Below are 16822 nucleotides of genomic sequence, written 5' to 3' on the forward strand. Positions count from 1 at the left end.
TATTGTGTATAAAATAATTGGGCCGGGCTGGCCCGAGGCCCCACCTGTGCCGTGTCTGCGCTTCAACCTCAGGCCCTTGGGCCGGGCCGGGCACGAACCGTTTATCTATTTTTCTTTTTTAGGATTAATACATTTGGCCATTAACCTTCTCAATTCTGGCCAAACTCAACTCATTTTTACATTTGGCCAGTGAACTCAACCAGTTTTGGCCCAAATCTACTCCCTCCGATCCATATTACTTGTCAAAATATTACATTTATCTAGACGCTTTTTAAACATAGATACATTCATATTTGACCAAACATAGATCCGTAGGTTGGAGGGAGTAACATTTTTATTTTTTTCTACCTTAGGCCTGAGGGGCCTGCTGGGCCGTTGGCCATCTATATTTTGGCCCATCTGGGTGTCGAGCGCCACGCCCCCCGCGCTCCGTCCCTCATCTTCCTCCTCGCACGAGCGCCGCCACCCCTCCCTCCCCATCCCGCTGCCGGGCTCGGGATGCCGTTGGATAACCAATGCTCGTTCCCCATCCATTACCCATCGAATTGGGTCGGGTATGGGTAGAAAATATTTTGCCCAAACCAGATGGGTCGAGTGTGGGGAATTTTCCAAAGGAAACGGGTAAATGGGTACTGGAGCCAAGCCTCAGCCCAAGAAGGCAAGAAAGATAAAAAAGGAATCTCGTATGTGGATGGATCCCAATCTTCCTTATCCCAAATTTCCTAATCGTTCGAGGAGATCGTGGGCGGCGGCTGGAGGTAGTGGGGCGGCGGGCGGCGGCCAGTGCCGACGGGCGTGCGGGCGGCGGCCGGAGGCAGGGGGCGTGCGACGGGCGGCCGCCAGCGCCGACGAGCGCGCGGGTGGTGGCCAACCGCTGAAGGGAGCGCGCGATGAGCAGCGGCCAACACCGACGAGCGCGTGGGCGGCTGCCAACCGCCGAAGGCAGCGCGGGAGGCGGCCACGGCGGTTCGTACTCTCCTCCGCCTTCTCTCCGGCCCTCGACTCATTCGATCCCCATCCTCATCGACGGCGACGTGCCTCGACGCCACGGCGGCAGACCTGTGGGCGCGGGTAGGTGGTGCTGCTGCGGTGGCGGATCTACCTGCAGATAATTAACTGATTTTGTGTCTGGAATTTGCCATCGTTTCGGTGGTAGCATGGTTTGTATTATTTGGTATGAAATCTGAATTTGTTCTGATTGATCCAATATTGCCCAAATATGCAATGCATATGGGTAAAATGAGTAATGGGCAAATTCGGGGAAGGTGAATACGGGGATTTTTCATGTTTGGTTGGGCCGCTCAACTTGGACGGCCAAGTTGGGTGGGTTGGGGCCAACCACATTTTTCTGGTTGGGGCCAACCACCTGAGTGTTTGGTTGTGTGGGTGGGGCGAACCCAAATTCATGTTTGGTTGCCTAGTCGGACTGAATGGGTCAGCCCAGTTTCATGTTTGGTTGTTGGTTTTTTCATCCGGCTCTTCTTCCACCTCTGTGGTTAGACTCCGTTAACCCAAGCTCCACCACCGCCGCTTGATCTCCCCTTCGATTCTCTCACTTCCGGCAGTTTTTCCACAAATTGAAGAACTGGAATTGTTCTCCTTCTCTGCAAAAAAAGGAATTATTCTCCTTCACTGTATGAATCGATTTTTGCCTGTTATCTCCTAAATCTTTCTTAATTTCAGATCAAAATGGATAGTTTATCAGGTCAAAAACTTCCTACGTTGGGTCTTCTCCCCGTGTACATGTCGAGAGGAAGGGCGCAGAGGAAGAAGACGGACGGGGTAGCCGCGGAGGCGGCCAGAGCAAGGGCCGGAGGCGAGCAGCAAGGCCGGCCTGCGCCGGTGGTTGGCCGGAGGAAGGACCAGAAGCGTCCATGTCGGGATCGAAGTGGGAGGGGGCAGAGGAAGAAGAAGGAGGGGCAGAGGAAGTCGAGGTCGGCGGCGGCGAGCAGCAGGACTGCCGTCCCCCGGCCTCCACCAGCCGCCCCTTCTCTGGCAGCGAGGGTTCAGCGGCCGGCGGCGGGGCGCGCGACGGCAGGCTCCTCGCAGGCGACGGTGGCGTCGACGGGGCTCGTAGGCGACAGCGCAAGGTCGGAGCAGCATCTGCGCGAGGTCGGAGCAGCGACGGCATGAGGTAGAGACGGGCGAGAGAGGGACGGGCTCGCGTGAGGAAGCAGACGGGCGAGCGAGAGAGCGCTTCGCCTGACGAAGAAGACTCGTAAGAGGCCGCCCCGCTCGTGAGCCGCGTGAGTCGACCGATTTGGCCGGCTCACGCGGACCAGCGTTTCGGAACTTTTTTCGTTCCAAGCCAGCCACGCCCCGAAGCCAAACACGAGCAAAAACTGTTTTGGGCCAGTCGGCACTGCGCGGGGCGGCCCAACCCTGTGAACCAAACAATAATCTGCCAATCTAACGAGCAAACGTTCCCACGGTTGTCTTGCCGTGCGGCGTGTCTCCACATCCGTTTGATCACTCTTGTACGTTTCCGTCCGTTCAAAGGCCAGCTCTCTCCTTATCCACTGCCGTCTCTTTCTTCGTTTCCCACTTCCGACCTTGTTCCCAACCCCAGTTCATCTCTGTGGCCGATGGTCCTCTCCCCCGCCACGTCCTTCTGACCTTCTCTCTCTCTCTCTCCCGCTAGCGCCGCCGCTGCCAGCGACCACCGGACGACGGAGTCCCGCCATGTCCCTCTCCCTCTCTCTGCTAATGCTGCTGCCGCCAGCAACCGCCACCCCCGGCGGTCATCTCTCCCGACATGTCCTTCCTTACAGCGTGTGGGACGCCAGCATGCAGAGGAGAAGGTAGAAGGCGGCGTCGGCGAAGGCCTCCTGAGGTCTCGGAGTCTTCCCTGATCCCCTCGGCCCGATCCCCTCTCCGGCTCTCCCGTTCCCCTGACCTGGCGACCTGGGCGGGCGCAACTGCCTGCGTGGCGGCGCAACGGAATTCTGGTGACCGGCCCTGGGATTCCCCTTCGTCTCCTCTCTCCCTCGACCTGGCGACCTTCGACCCGGCGGCCGGCGACCAGTACCACAGCAGCGGCCCGACGGATGGCAACCAGCAGCACTACAACAGCAACCCTACGACGACTCGCAAGAATCGGTCGAACCCTCCCCGAGTACTACTGACTGTTGTCTCCCTCTGTGAATCTCGGTAAGTGGTATTCTAGTTTGGATTTTCCTGTACAATCACGTGAGCTCATTCTCCTCAAATCTCAATCCAAATTCTCAATTGGGGATTTTTCTTGTTGTTTGAACTGTAGATTTGTCCAATCAGCAGTTGCTTTAACCGGGGGATAAGAGAGATCAGTGGTGCTAGAACTTGCGATTAGGCTGAAAATGGCTAAAAAGGTCAACACTGATTTGTACTTCAGAAGACAAAGAACAGAGGCTGATACAGGAAGACAGTACTACTAGGAGTAGTATTTTTGGAGACTGATTGGTATGATCAAGTACTCCGGTCGGAATTACTTGTCGAAATATTACATGTATCTAGACAATTTTTACACATAGATACATCCGTATCTGGGCAAATTTGAGACAACTAATAGTGGTAGGGAGTAGTATATTTTGGTATAGTACAATAGTTAGTTATGTTATGAAGTAGTTCAATATATATGGATCTCATCATACATGTATTTTGCAACCAATCTGGCCAATATCAAATATTCTCTAATTCTTGCTCATGTTGACGGGGATAAACATAGATGAAAAAGAATTAGCGAGCTCGACTTGATTCGTTGACCATTATCAACTATGACTTCATAGTTACCCAGATAAGTAGGCGGGGATATTATGGTAACTAGGTAACCTGGTAACCACATTAGACTTGTACTTTTTATATGTATTGGTGAATAGGTGATGATAACCTGGTAAGCACGCATAAATAATCTGGTAGGTAGATACAAACAACTTGGTAACCACGAGACTTATTCGTATGTCTTAAGTGGATAATCTGATAAGTACGAATAAATAATTTGGTAAATATACACAAATAATCTGGTAATCATGAGACTTGTACTTTTTATGTCTTAGGCGGATAATCCGGTGAGTACGAACAAATAATTTGGTAAATAGACACAGATAACCTATTAATCATGAGACTTGTACTTTTTATATGTCTTAGGCGGATAATCCCGATAAGCATAAACAAATAATCAGGTAAATACACACAAATATCCTGGTAACCATGAGACTTTTTTTAGGTCTTAGGTCGGTAACCTGGTAAGCACGAACAAATAATCTGATAAAGCAACACAAATAACCTGGTAATCATGAGACTTGTACTTTTTATATGTCTTAGGCGGATAATTCGATAAGCATAAACAAATAATCTGGTAAATAGACACAAATAACCTGATAACCATGAGACATGTACTTTTTATAGGTCTTTGCACTATAACCTGGTAAGCACAAACAAATAATTTCGCAAGCAGACACAAATAATCTAGTAATCATGAAACTTGTACTTTATAGGTCCTAATAGACATGGATAATAACCTGGTAACTATGAGCAAATAATCTAGACACACATAATCTGGTAACTATGAGAGTTGTACTTACCCTGAGACTTGTGCTTTTTATAGGTCTCAGAAAGTAGACGCCAAATAACCTCGTAAGTTCGAAGTAGTTTGAAATTGGTAGACATAAATAACCCGATAACCATGAGATTTGTAATAGGACCTGATAACCACGATCATATGTAGTTTATTTTCTCGCATGTGCCTAGGAAATGATGTTCTGCCTCTAATGTTAACGGCATGAGAATATTGCTATTATATCACCTTATAAGTAGGTGTAAATAATCTGACAATTATGCACAAATAACTGTATTTTTGTTTAAAGTCATTGTTTAGTTATGTCCAACACTGGAAAAACACAAGTAGGCACAATACCCGGTCTAAGGAAAAATCGTTGTGTAATTATGTCCAACATTGCGGCCAATCACCGAGGTACCGTAATACCACTGTTGAAATATTGTGCATGAGAGAAAACGTGGCTGGGCCGCGTGAGCTGGTGGGGACCACCGTGGGCTGAAACGTGGCAACAGGCAACGGGGCTGCTTGGACTACAGAAGTAGAGTCTGACCACCGTGGGAACAGGGCAGTCGGCCCAGCTAGGCTGTACGCGCGAGATAATCAGGACAGTACGAAGGAACCAGGCGGGCGCCGCACGGTAACATCGGCGGTGGGCACGGTCGCTGCATAGTCAGTTCCAACAATAATCAACCTTGCCCTACCGGGTCCTCCGCCCGTGCCCTATATAGCTAATAGCTAACGATCGATCGCCGACCATGCGTTTCCGCTACCATCTCTCGTGGTCATGAGCAGCATGGCGGAGCCAACCAAATAAGCAGCAGATGGATACACTGGAACAGAGGCGGCGGCCACGAAGCCGGCGGCGTCATGGCCGCCATTATCGGGTGGCGACCTGCCAGATAACGCATGGATCTTCCTAGACTTCTGGCTGCTGGTTGGGTCCGTCGCGCTCCTATTTGGATTTATTCAACACCTCTGTATGTTGAAATTCCCGTCAGATTTCCCGTGGGGCTACGCCGCTTTGATTGGCTCGAACGGCGCCGTCTACATGGCGCTCTTCTCCTACTACGCCCGCTGGCGGCTGCTGAGAAGCTTCCACGGAATTCCAAGAGCTGCTGTCTACTGCTTCGTTTACTGCCCCTGCAGCATGATGCTCGCTCACATCCTACTAATAATATTGTGGGCGATGTTCTATGACGATGATGATGTCCAAATCGTCGCCTGCTTCTCGTGGATTTTCATAGTGGTGCAGACGGTCTTCCTATGGTGGTGCATCTCTCTCAACAGGGCTCACCACAACAACTCATTAGCTCATCTCACACTTGATCGTGGCAAATTATGCGAAACTGATGCTAAGTTTAACAGGTTAGCATCAGTCTGTTAGCTAGCTATATATATACTGCTATATATATGCAATGGGATTGTAATTGTCCGATGAATTGTAGCATGTATGGTTGGTTTCTCCTAGATTCAAGGACAACTTACTTATTATTGTGCTTAATTGCTTATTGTGTTTGGTATGAAATACTCTTCATACTAGTATACCCTCCCCTTCAAAATAATAGACACGTAATTTTACGTGTAGTCAAGTTTTAAAACATTGACTATAATTTTAGCTTGTACATTTATATCAATATATTAAATTGAAGTTGGTGGTGATGGTACGGTCGCCACCGTAGGTTAACTTTGTTAAAATTACAACCAATATGTCATTGTCCGTTTTTTTTTCTTCCAGTTTTTTTCACGATTTCTCCTACTCTGTTTTACAACCGACGTCACCACACCCGCATGCCGACCTCGACGGCGCCATGAGTTGCCTACACAGAAAATAAAAATAAATAATTTGTGATTTTGTTGACCGGCAGCAACGCGCGGGCACACTTGCTAGTATTTATAAAGTTAGTGAAATAAATATGTCAGTGCAAAAAAAAAAACTCCGTACTACAATCTTACTCTCATATGCTCAACTTACATACTTTGTTGTATAACAATGGTCAAAGTTTTAGTGTGTTGACTGAAGACAAAATTATGTGCCATAATTTTGGAAAGGAGAGAGTAGATTGGTTGGCAGAGGAGTCAACAAACCCTATGCATTCCATTAAGGCAATAACATTAAATTGGTCTTGCCCTAAAAAAAACATTAAATTGGCCTTTGGATACAACTCAATATAATGCATCTTCAATGAGATCCCCCAAATTTAAAATTGTACTCTTAGTTTGACTTATTTGTGGACAGACGGAGTATGCATTAAATTGGAGTATGTCTTTAGACATTACTCTACTTATGCATTATGAAGTATCCTTTTTACTCGATCCTGTGTGTTGTAATATGAGTCATGATGCTATAGAGGGACAACAAAACTAGGGTGAGTCGAAGGACCCATACCTACATGTGAAGGAGTGAGGTCACCTCCAGCGGGGCGACCCATTTGGGCCGGCACAATCCGTTTGCGGGAAACGGACCAAAAGCGTGGTCCAGCGGGGCGACGCATTTGGGCAGGCGTCCGCGTTTTCGTCCGGATTGACCCATTTCCATCCCAAATTTGGGCCGGGTTTGCGTCGACCCAAACCGGGGATGGAGCGTCGTCTCGTCCGCCCTAGCGTCATAGTGACCCGCCCGTCAGCCACAGAGCACATTCCCATGCCCCATCCCCATTTCCATCCCCAGACCCCTTCTCTCGACCCCGTCGCCGCCGCCCGATTTCTCCGCCGCAACCATCTCTCTCGCCGTCCTTCGGCGGGCAACGAGGAGAGCAGCCGCCGGCCACCGCGACGCCATGGCCAACAGGGACTCCGAGTTCTTCTTCAAACACTTCATGGACAGCGACGGCGAGAGCTCCGACGGCGACACAAATACTCATCGAGACTGTCACCAGCAACCCCATATGTCAGCATCCGAATCTATTCATTGATTCAAAGCAGGTGGTCTCGCTCATGCGCAAATACTCATCGAGACTGTCGCCAGCCACCCCATATGACAGCATCCGAATTGCCGCCGTTCATTTTTGATAACTGGAAAACCCAATCCCACCGCAGGCATCCGGCTTGCAAATGAAGTAATCATCGTATCCGGCCACGCCTTGCATGATACGCTTGAACAACGTCCGCCCCATCCGGTACCGGCGTCGGAACAGGTGGGCAGGAAATACAGGATTTGTGCGATGAAAATAATCATTGAAAAGAAGAAGATGACGGCTTGTCTGTTGCGGGCCAGCGCGTAAGCATGACCCCTAATCGACCCCCGACGAATTGGACGCCCGATCTGATTATGCTGACGGTACCAGAGAGCATCACTCACCAGCAACTCGGTGTTGCCGTCGGAGTCCTCGTCGTCGCTGTCCATGAAGTGCTTGAAGAAGAACTCGGAGTCGCTGTCGGCCATAGCGTCGCGGCGGCCGGCAACGGCGACTGATGTCCTCGTTGCTCATCGAAGGGCGGCGAGAGAGATGGTTGCGGCGGAGAAATCGGGCGGCGGTGACAGGCAGCAACGAGGGCGGCGGTGACAGGGTCGAGAGCAAGGGTCTGGGGATGGAAATGGGGATGGGGCGTGGGAATGTGCTCTGTGGCTGACGGGCGGGCCACTATGATTCTAGGGCGGACGAGACAACGCTCCGTCCGCGGTCTCGGTAGACGCAAACCCGCCCAAATTTGGGACGAAAATGGGTCAATCCGGACGAAAATGCGGACGCCCGCCCAAATGCGTCGCCCCACTGGACCATGCTTTTGGTCCGTTCCCCGCAAACGTACCGTTCCGGCCCAAATGGGTCACCCCGCTGGAGGTGACCTTACTGCTTTCGGCGTCCGACATCAAGAGCATGATGGAGTGGTGTTTCACTTCAGGTGTCCGGTTGCGGTTTTGTTTGTCGATTTTCGTGCACTTATGGTCGATCAGTTTCCGGCAAGCGTTTTTGTTGTGAGGGTGTTGTTACTGCAGTCATGGATTCGACATTTCATCTATGGATGGATAGAAGCCGAAGGTGTTTGGTAACCATGTATTTTCATCCTAGAGCATAGCATCTATCATGTAAGACACACTGTTTCCATTTATGTTTCTTAAAAAAAATCGACCCCTTGCCGAACATAGCTTATGAGCCATGGTTGTGGCATGACAGGATGTCACGAGCGGTTGGAGTAGTTGGTTCTGATTTGTCCTTTTCGCTACAACCTTAAGGTGTCAAACTTGTGATAATTTGCATCACTTACAAATTTCCCATTTTTACTTCGTGGTTTGTACAGTATATGCAGTTTTTTTAATTGAAATTGTGTGCGCGAAGATGTGGATTGAATACCAACGTGTTGAGGTTGGTGTGGACTGAATTCCAGCTAGTTGCTCGTCAATGGTGTCTTCAAGTTCAGGTTAGTGTGGGTATTGACTAGTCTGGCTCATAAATCGGAGATTATACGAGGGCCTTTAGAAAGATATCAGAAAAAATAATTTAATTTCGGCGAGGTGTGTGGGGAAGCTTATGTGGATTAAATTCATTGACGTGTATGGGAGCTGATGTTGTATTAAATTTCGGCGAGTTACTCACCAGTGAAGTTTGAAATATATTTATGCAAGTACACGCTTATGAAGTACTCCTCTGATCCATATTAATTGTCTCAAATTTGCCAAAATATGGATGTATCTATGCCTAAAAAGCGTCTAGGCACATGCAATATTTCAACAATTAATATGGATCGGAGCGAGTACATTAAGACGGTGTTTCTTTATTTAGTGAATTACAATGTCTTAAATCATAGTGCAAAGTTGATCTACTTCTATGCTCGTGCATGCATATGCCTATATACTTCTAGGGATGCGTTGGGGTCTCATATACCAAAACGGAGGCAGTAGAGTGTTAAGTTAATTTTTCAGTGCGCTTGCTGCGTGTCGCCATACGCATGGAGACAGAAGAATAAGTCCAAATGAAATAATAAGTGAAGACAAAACTTGATTAATGTTGAAAATTTGCAAAGGAAAAAACCGATACGAACTGTCTTCACAAAACAACACCACGTGCAAGTTTAGACTTAGTAACACACACACAAAAGAAAAGTCTCATCCTCATCACATCTCCTCATCATTCGGATCACTCACTCCGGCCCGTGTGCTGGCATGTCCCGGAAGAGGATGAAAACATCTTGTGTAGAAAAACAACCAACTGGATGGCACCGAAGGGGGTGTTAATCAAGCTCACTATCTGCGCAAGTTAAAAATGCAAAGTTAGGTTCAAGCAAAATATCTCATATTACTTCGAAATAAGGGTTACATCTTCAATTAAGAGAGATACTACCTCCTTTCCGGTATACAAAATTTAGACCCCCAATTTTATACTAAAATCAAGGCACTTATTATGAATCGGAGGGTATGATAACGCAAGAAGAAGGGAAATCAAACCAAGAGTTAGCTGGTTGGGGTAGTTTAAAAAACGTACAGCAACGAGTATTGGTAACCCATTCAACAGAGTAACCGTTGCAATAGCTGACGCATAGATAAACTTGCCAAACACGCTGACTTCGCTTATGTGAAGATGTCCATCAATGCCATAGAGGATAATGGATGAACCAATCAACAAGATCACTAGTAGCCCTAACATCTGAAATTGAAAGAAAGAAGCTCAAAATTATTTTTGTGTACATATACTTTGGATATTTTGATGATTTTTTTAATGGAACTGCCATTTTACCCAATATCGGACATGATGACTATCCTTGTGAAGAACAACCTTGTGGAGCAGGCACAAAAGAGAGAACATGGTACCGAAGCAGAGGCCAACTACACTGATGTACAGCACATCCTGATGATGAGCTTCCTCAAGTATAAATAGAACATGACAAGCCAGAACTAAATTGGATAACGCGCCAAGCAAAAACGATCGAAGTGAGAAATACTCGAGAATGGAGTCCCATGTCGTCACAAAGCAAATCACAAACCTGAAAAACAGTTAGGTATACACAATATTAGATGCTCGTATAGCTCCTCTAAAACACATGAAAATAAATAAATTCCATGACCTACAGTGGCATGACATCGATAATGACCGAGAGGATGTTAAAGACACAAGCAACACCAGTCATACTGGCCATCGGCTCCATGTTCAAAACCTGAAACACAAGACAAATAAGTCAGAGTCCAAATCGATGTCACGCGTTCGACGGCCTCCTTTCGTCTCATAGTCCCAGCTGCCCTAATCCCCGTGCGTGCGGGTCGACGACCGGCAACGCCCTGGCATTCTTCGACGCCGCCCGGCACGCGACGAGGTCGGATGCGAGCGCGCGACGCGCGTGGAGCAGAGCGATTGCACATGCGCCCCGACTGCTCGCGCTGCTCTCTGACTCCATCCTCTTCCCTACGCTTCCGCGCCGTCTCCCTCGACCTAGCCGCCGATCGGAACCACGGCGCGGTCACCAACGATGCCGCGGAGCGAGCGCTGGTAGACGCGCCACGCCAATCCCCACGACGTTTCCGGTCGACGTCGAGGACTCCACGGCTACGCCACGCGCGCTGCTCCACCCACGAGCGGCGGCGGCCCCTGCTGCTCGACCCCCTAACGTGCTCCCCTGCTGCTCGACGCGCGAGCCGGGAAACGCCTCCTCTCGCATCCTGCGCTAGAGCAAGACGGCGACCTGCCTTACGCCCTACGCCACTACGACCTACGCCACGCGTGCGCGCTGGTCTACGACCACGGCGCTGCCGCTGCTAGACGACTACGCGGCGGCGCCCCTTTCTGCTCGTCCCTCGAACTATGGCCCGCGCGTGCGGCTGGACGCCCGAACCCACAAACACGGCCGGCAACGGCGCTATGGAAGAAGGGGAGGATGCGAGACGAATAAGGGAGGAGGAAGAGGAAGACGGGAAGGGGAGGAGGAACAAGGGAAGGGGAGGAGGTACCTTGGCTGGTCGCTGCTCCGCAGGAAGGCCTGCTCAGTGCTCACTGGAGAGAGACGGAGAGAGGTTGCCTTGGGAGAGAGAGGCATTTATGTGGTGCATTTGTGTTATTTTTACCATGATGGACCGGTAAACGCAGTTTACCACCTGCAAATTTACCGAAATGCTATTGTGCAAATTTATAATTCAAAACGTTGAATTCCATTTTTTTTCTAGCGTCAATTACATTTTAAATGCTAAATAAGCATGATTTCTCTCCTATCGCAGTGGTACGGTGGAGTGTCCCTCGGGACACAGATATGCGCGAAGGCTGGATACAATGACAACGCTAAGTTACTTGTGTAAGAAGAATGATACTCCCGCCGACCCATATTAGTTGTCTCAAATTTGTCCAAACGTGCATGTCGGTACGTGATACCATATTTTCCCATTATATTTGGAGTTGTGCGGCCGATGTACTTGGAGGCAGCCTTCAGATGGCACCAGTTGGGTTCGGCTACTGTTCAACCATACCCGTACCCGACGACCCGACCCTCAACCGCTACCCGTATCCGTGGTTGGGTATGAAATTTTACCATACCCGTACCCGCCACGGGTACGGGTTACCCGTGGGTATTTTTACCCAACTCACTAGTACCAAGTTATATATGAAAAATGTTTGGTTGGGCCAAGTTATATATAAAAAGATGTTGGGCTGGGCCTTAGGCAAGACTTAATGTGACTCTTGTTTTGGGCTAGGTGCAAAAACGGTACACGGGTTCGGATACTCTAATATCATATTCGCCAAACCTATCGGTAAAAGATTTTACCATTTACATACCCGCGGTTACTTTTTCTTATCGTACCCGTATCTTAAACGGGTAAATAACCGTCGGATATGTGTGTATTGGGCACATATTGCCATCCATACTGGCAGCCTCGTGTCATACACTTCTAAGTTGGTCGACGTCGGTCAAGACCAAGTACGTCGCGCAATCACTTAATTCACGTACGTTCATCAAGCGTGCATATCTAGGTGACGCCGCCTGATGAGTTTTGGACCTGTGTTTTGTCGAAGAATCGTCGATCCATCCACAGTCCATGCAAACACAAGGCATATATAAATTTGAACTTCCAAACAGTTTGATGCACGCTAGTCATTAATTGACCACGACATCCTTGCATGGCACTTGGGAGACGAACGGAATCTGCCCTCTCTGCGGGCGGAGACTGCTTTCCACGCTTTGTACCGCTGGCTCGTGAAAGAGCAGTTCGCAGGCTGATCAGGCTGGCTGATCGGTGGGGCACCAGTCCTCACAAATCATGATGCCACCGTTGTCTCCCATGTTGATCTTGGCATAGTGGGAAAAGTGGCCTGCGCTTTTTCCGGACGACAGGTACAAGGGACCGACACGGAGGTCAGAACGGTTCTCAGCATGCAGGACGGATTGGGCATGCATGGAGGGGGACCCACAAACTGCTTGTCGTTCTCCCTGGCTCTCTGCCATGTTGCTCTGATGCGCTGCAGAAATGTCTCGATCTCGGTCTATTAAATTTTTTACATGCATATGAATTATTAATTGTTTCAAATTTGTCTAATTATGAATGTATTTATGTTTAAAAAGAGTCTACATACATGTAGTATCTCGACAAGTAATTTTGGCCTGATGAAGTATGTGTTTTCCAATCCTCAGTTTTACAAGTATTCCTTATTATATTCCTACGGTCTTGAAATATCATATGAATCAAAGTGACCTGTACTGTATAAAAAAAGCCACATTTTGAATGAATCCGAATTTCTCTTGCATTAATTACATACCGAGGATACCACTTTCTCCGTCCAATAAAAGATGTCTCAAGTTTGTCAAATTTTGGATGTACCTAGACATGACTCTGTATGAACCATGGTGCACCGTACGTGACCATTGCCAATCCCACTCCGCGAGAGGAAAAATCAAGAAAAAAAGAGAGCAACTCTATCAGTTACCGAAAACTAGCTATACGAACTCTTTTCGGTTTTGGACCGAAAAATGGGACAGACCAGAAACCGAAAACAGCCCAAGAACCGAAAATCTAATTCGGTTCTTCGAACCGGCCAAATATCTTCCCTATACGTACAGCTCCGGAGGGCGCTCCGAACTCGCCGCCGCCCCTTCCGCCACCGCAATCTAGCAGAGCCGAGATGGTGCTATCAGGTCGTCGTGCCGCTTCCCCGCGGGCCGGGCAAACCTTAGCGACGGACGAGGTGGAGGGGACGACGAAGAGGCGAGGTGCTGTCAGTCCATCGGCACAACGCCCGCAAGCCTGCTGCACCCGCACCTCAGTGATGAAGCGGAACGCCGGTACCAGCGGTACCTGGCGGAAGAGTTGCTCTAAAAGGAGCAACAGACAAAAGAGGGCAGTAAAAAAACAAAGACATGATAAAAAGGGCTCCGTAAAAAAAAAGGGCAGCCTGGTCTCTGGTTCAAACCAAAAGCATGCCCCCGATCCCAAGGTCCAAAGCTGCTTTCAGCTGGTGGAGACGTGGAGTACTTCTCTGGAAAGAAATTGCAAAAAGAAAAAATGTCCAAGTCAGTTGGGACGCATGCATGCAAGCCAACGAAACAGACTCCGGTGTTGTCTCCACGCGGCAGCGCGCGCAGGGGTGCCTGTGGCCCCCAAAGCTGATTTGCAAACATTTTCATGGGCTGTGCGCAGTCAGGATGCTGTTCCCATGGGCTCCACTCCGGGCCACGCAGGCAGACTGCTTTCTTTCTTGGCCGCCAAGGATGGATAGGCCTCTCTGGTATGCGTATGGATGGCACCCGCCCGGTTTGGGGCCGGGTTCGGTCATACCAGACCCGGACCCGGCCACCTGCCCCCGACCTGACACCCGTATCTGGATCCGGTACCAGGTCTGAAAATTTACCAGACCCGGCTTCGACTCGGGTCTCGGGGACCCGCGGGTATACTCGACCCGTGAGTATACCGGGAGGAGGAGCACAAGTCCTGCGGGGCCGGCGGTTCCCACTGGATGAAGGGGTCATAGTCCGGCGGGAGGAGGTTGAAAGGCGCGGAGGAGGGTAGGGAGATGGAGGAGAGGTTGGCGCGAATGGATGACTGGCCGTGGCTGTGGCGGCCACCGGGTAGAAACGAGAGGAAGGAGGCGGACGGAGCGACGAGGAGGCAGACTGAGCGGCTGCTCCTGCTGCTGTGGTGCACGGCGGAACTCGGCGCGGCTGCTGCTGGGCGCATCGGCTGCGGCGAGGAGGCGGACACAGCAGGCCGCCATGCCTTTTGGCTGGTTGGCTGCCGCGCCGGCGCTGCCCTGCTGCGTCAGAGAGGAGGAGCAGGGGCAGATGGCCAGAGAGAGAGGGAAGAGAGGCGGAGGGAGGGGAGGAGAGGGAGACTGGGATAGGGAGAGGAGCGGAGGGGATGTGCCGACAGAGGGTGGCCGCATGGCGGTGCACGGGAGAACGAAAGATCGAGAGGGATTGGGGAACGGGAATCGCACGAGAAGAGAGAACGAGAGGAGGACGGGAGGAGGAACGAGGTATTGGGCCTCGGTGGCTTGGGCCTTGGGAGAATATAGGAAGAGTTAAGCACAGGCTTTGAGTTCGCTGGTGGGCTGGACCAGATTTTTTGTGACGAACCGGGTTTCCGGGTTCGGGTAGGGTACTACCAGACCCGGACCCGTCAGACCCGACGGGTCCGAGATTTTCCCGTTTTTTTTCCAGACCCACATGTTTCATGTTTCCTCAAACCCGCATCTAATCGGATCTAGACCCGTCGGGTAATCAGGTTTCGGGTACCCATTGCCATCCGGAGGTATGCGCGTGTTTCCATGGTACGCAGAGCAGAGAGCACTTTGGCACGCTCCACACGGTAGTGCTGTGCTAGCCATTTTTTACCTTTTGCTTTCCCCACCCCACCCTCTGCGGCAGAGGCAGCTGTGTTTTCTTGGACGCTTTGCGCTGTGCATTGCATAGCTTGCCGCGCGAGCGATCGCCTCCTTTTCTTCCCAGCCCGGCCAGCCACGATCGACCCGGCCGACCTGGCACGTCGTAGTTGTACAGGAAGGGAAAATGGTGCCTCGATCGTGGCACGGAGCGGTGCAATGCACCACGACCGACCGAAGCATATATGTGCGTCGCATGCCGAGTGCGCGCGTTGTAATCCCGTCTTTAGGTTGTGTACGTGTGTGCGCGGCCAGCTCCATCAATTGCGTCCTTGGCGAGAGAGAATCGAACTAGGATTTCGAACTTGGTCTACTACCTACGTACGTACCACGTCCTCTTGCAAGGAAACCCAAACGTAGTACTGCCACGCAGATAACGGAAGCGGCGAATTTCCTTGTCTTTGTATTGTAATAAGCTAGTACTCTCTTAACCCATACTGCTTGTCTTAAATTTGTCCAAATGTGGATGTATCTATTTTTAAAAACCGTCTAAATACATGTAATATTTCAACAAGTAATTCCGGCCGGAGTGAGTAGCTTTGTTTCGGTCCAACTATTTGGCAACTTTTCATTTTTTTGCTTGTCGTCTTTAAATTTTTATTTTTAAACTTGTAGTGTTTTGAAGTTTTACTTTTTATTCGAAGGTTTTAATTTTCAACTTTTATTTTTTTTACTTTTCATTTTTATCTTTATATTTTAAACTTTTTATTTTGCAGAAAAATAAAATAAAAAGAAAAACTTACCTCTGCCTTCGGCTCCGGCGGCGGCCAGGGAGACACCGGTGAGGCTCGAGCTTTGTTTCGGGACCAACTATTTGGCGGACGACCGATAAATAGTCCCGACGGATGATTTCTAACAACCCTTTTTTCAGTTGTCAGTTTTTTTTGCCATTTTTGGCAACTTTTTATTTTTTTTCTTGTTGGCTTTTAATTGTCCTTTTTAATACTTTTAATGTTTTGAACTTTTACTTTTTATTCGAAGGTTTTAATTTTTTTACATTTCATTTTATCTTTATATTTTAAACCTTTTTATTTTGCAGAAAAATAAAATAAAAAGGAAAACTTACCTTTGCCTTTGGCTCCGGAGGCGTGGGGTGCGGTGATGTGGAGGGGGAGGGGGCAGTGCCTGCGCGGGGGGTGGGGGGAGGGGGGCGCGGGGAAGAGGATTCCTCCTGGAGGAAGAGGCTCCTCTTTGAGGGCCCTTCGCCCGCGCATATGCAAGTGGGCGGTCACGTGCGAGCGAGACCTTTCTGAGGATTTCAATAAGTTTGATCATCGCTGGTGAGTAAACCGTCTACCCGATAAAATCAAAACATCAAGATTTTTTAGTAATCAACTGGAAAATACTTTTACCCGCAAAAAGAGCTGGAACATATTTTATGCTTGCATATTTAGAACTTGCAAACAATTCAATCAAGTAGCAATAATTGACTAGACACATATTTCACTGGAAGCCCGACGATTCATTCATCTGATAAGCACATTAACAATCCGTAATAGGA

At 49.3% G+C, this 16822-nt stretch overlaps 1 protein-coding gene and 1 long non-coding RNA gene across 2 annotated transcripts; one reads left to right on the forward strand and one right to left on the reverse strand.

Moving 5' to 3' along the window:
- Nucleotides 1–539: 539 nt before the first annotated feature.
- LOC104582922 lies at nt 540–3682 on the forward strand. Its single transcript, XR_002963979.1, has 2 exons — nt 540–3150; nt 3260–3682. It is a non-coding gene; the product is annotated as an uncharacterized LOC104582922 (long non-coding RNA).
- Nucleotides 3683–9443: 5761 nt separating this feature from the next.
- On the reverse strand, nt 9444–11478 carry LOC100823143. Its single transcript, XM_003564816.4, has 5 exons — nt 11409–11478; nt 10536–10621; nt 10204–10450; nt 9952–10113; nt 9444–9717 (listed from the first exon to the last, which is right to left on the reverse strand). Exons 2-5 carry the CDS (start codon nt 10610–10612, stop codon nt 9607–9609), a joined length of 597 nt encoding a protein of 198 aa, XP_003564864.1. The 5' UTR covers nt 10613–10621; nt 11409–11478; the 3' UTR covers nt 9444–9606.
- Between the last annotated feature and the right edge of the window lie 5344 nt (nt 11479–16822).

This window comes from Brachypodium distachyon, chromosome 2 (genome assembly GCF_000005505.3).
Source record: "Brachypodium distachyon strain Bd21 chromosome 2, Brachypodium_distachyon_v3.0, whole genome shotgun sequence".
Taxonomy (NCBI): domain Eukaryota; kingdom Viridiplantae; phylum Streptophyta; class Magnoliopsida; order Poales; family Poaceae; genus Brachypodium; species Brachypodium distachyon.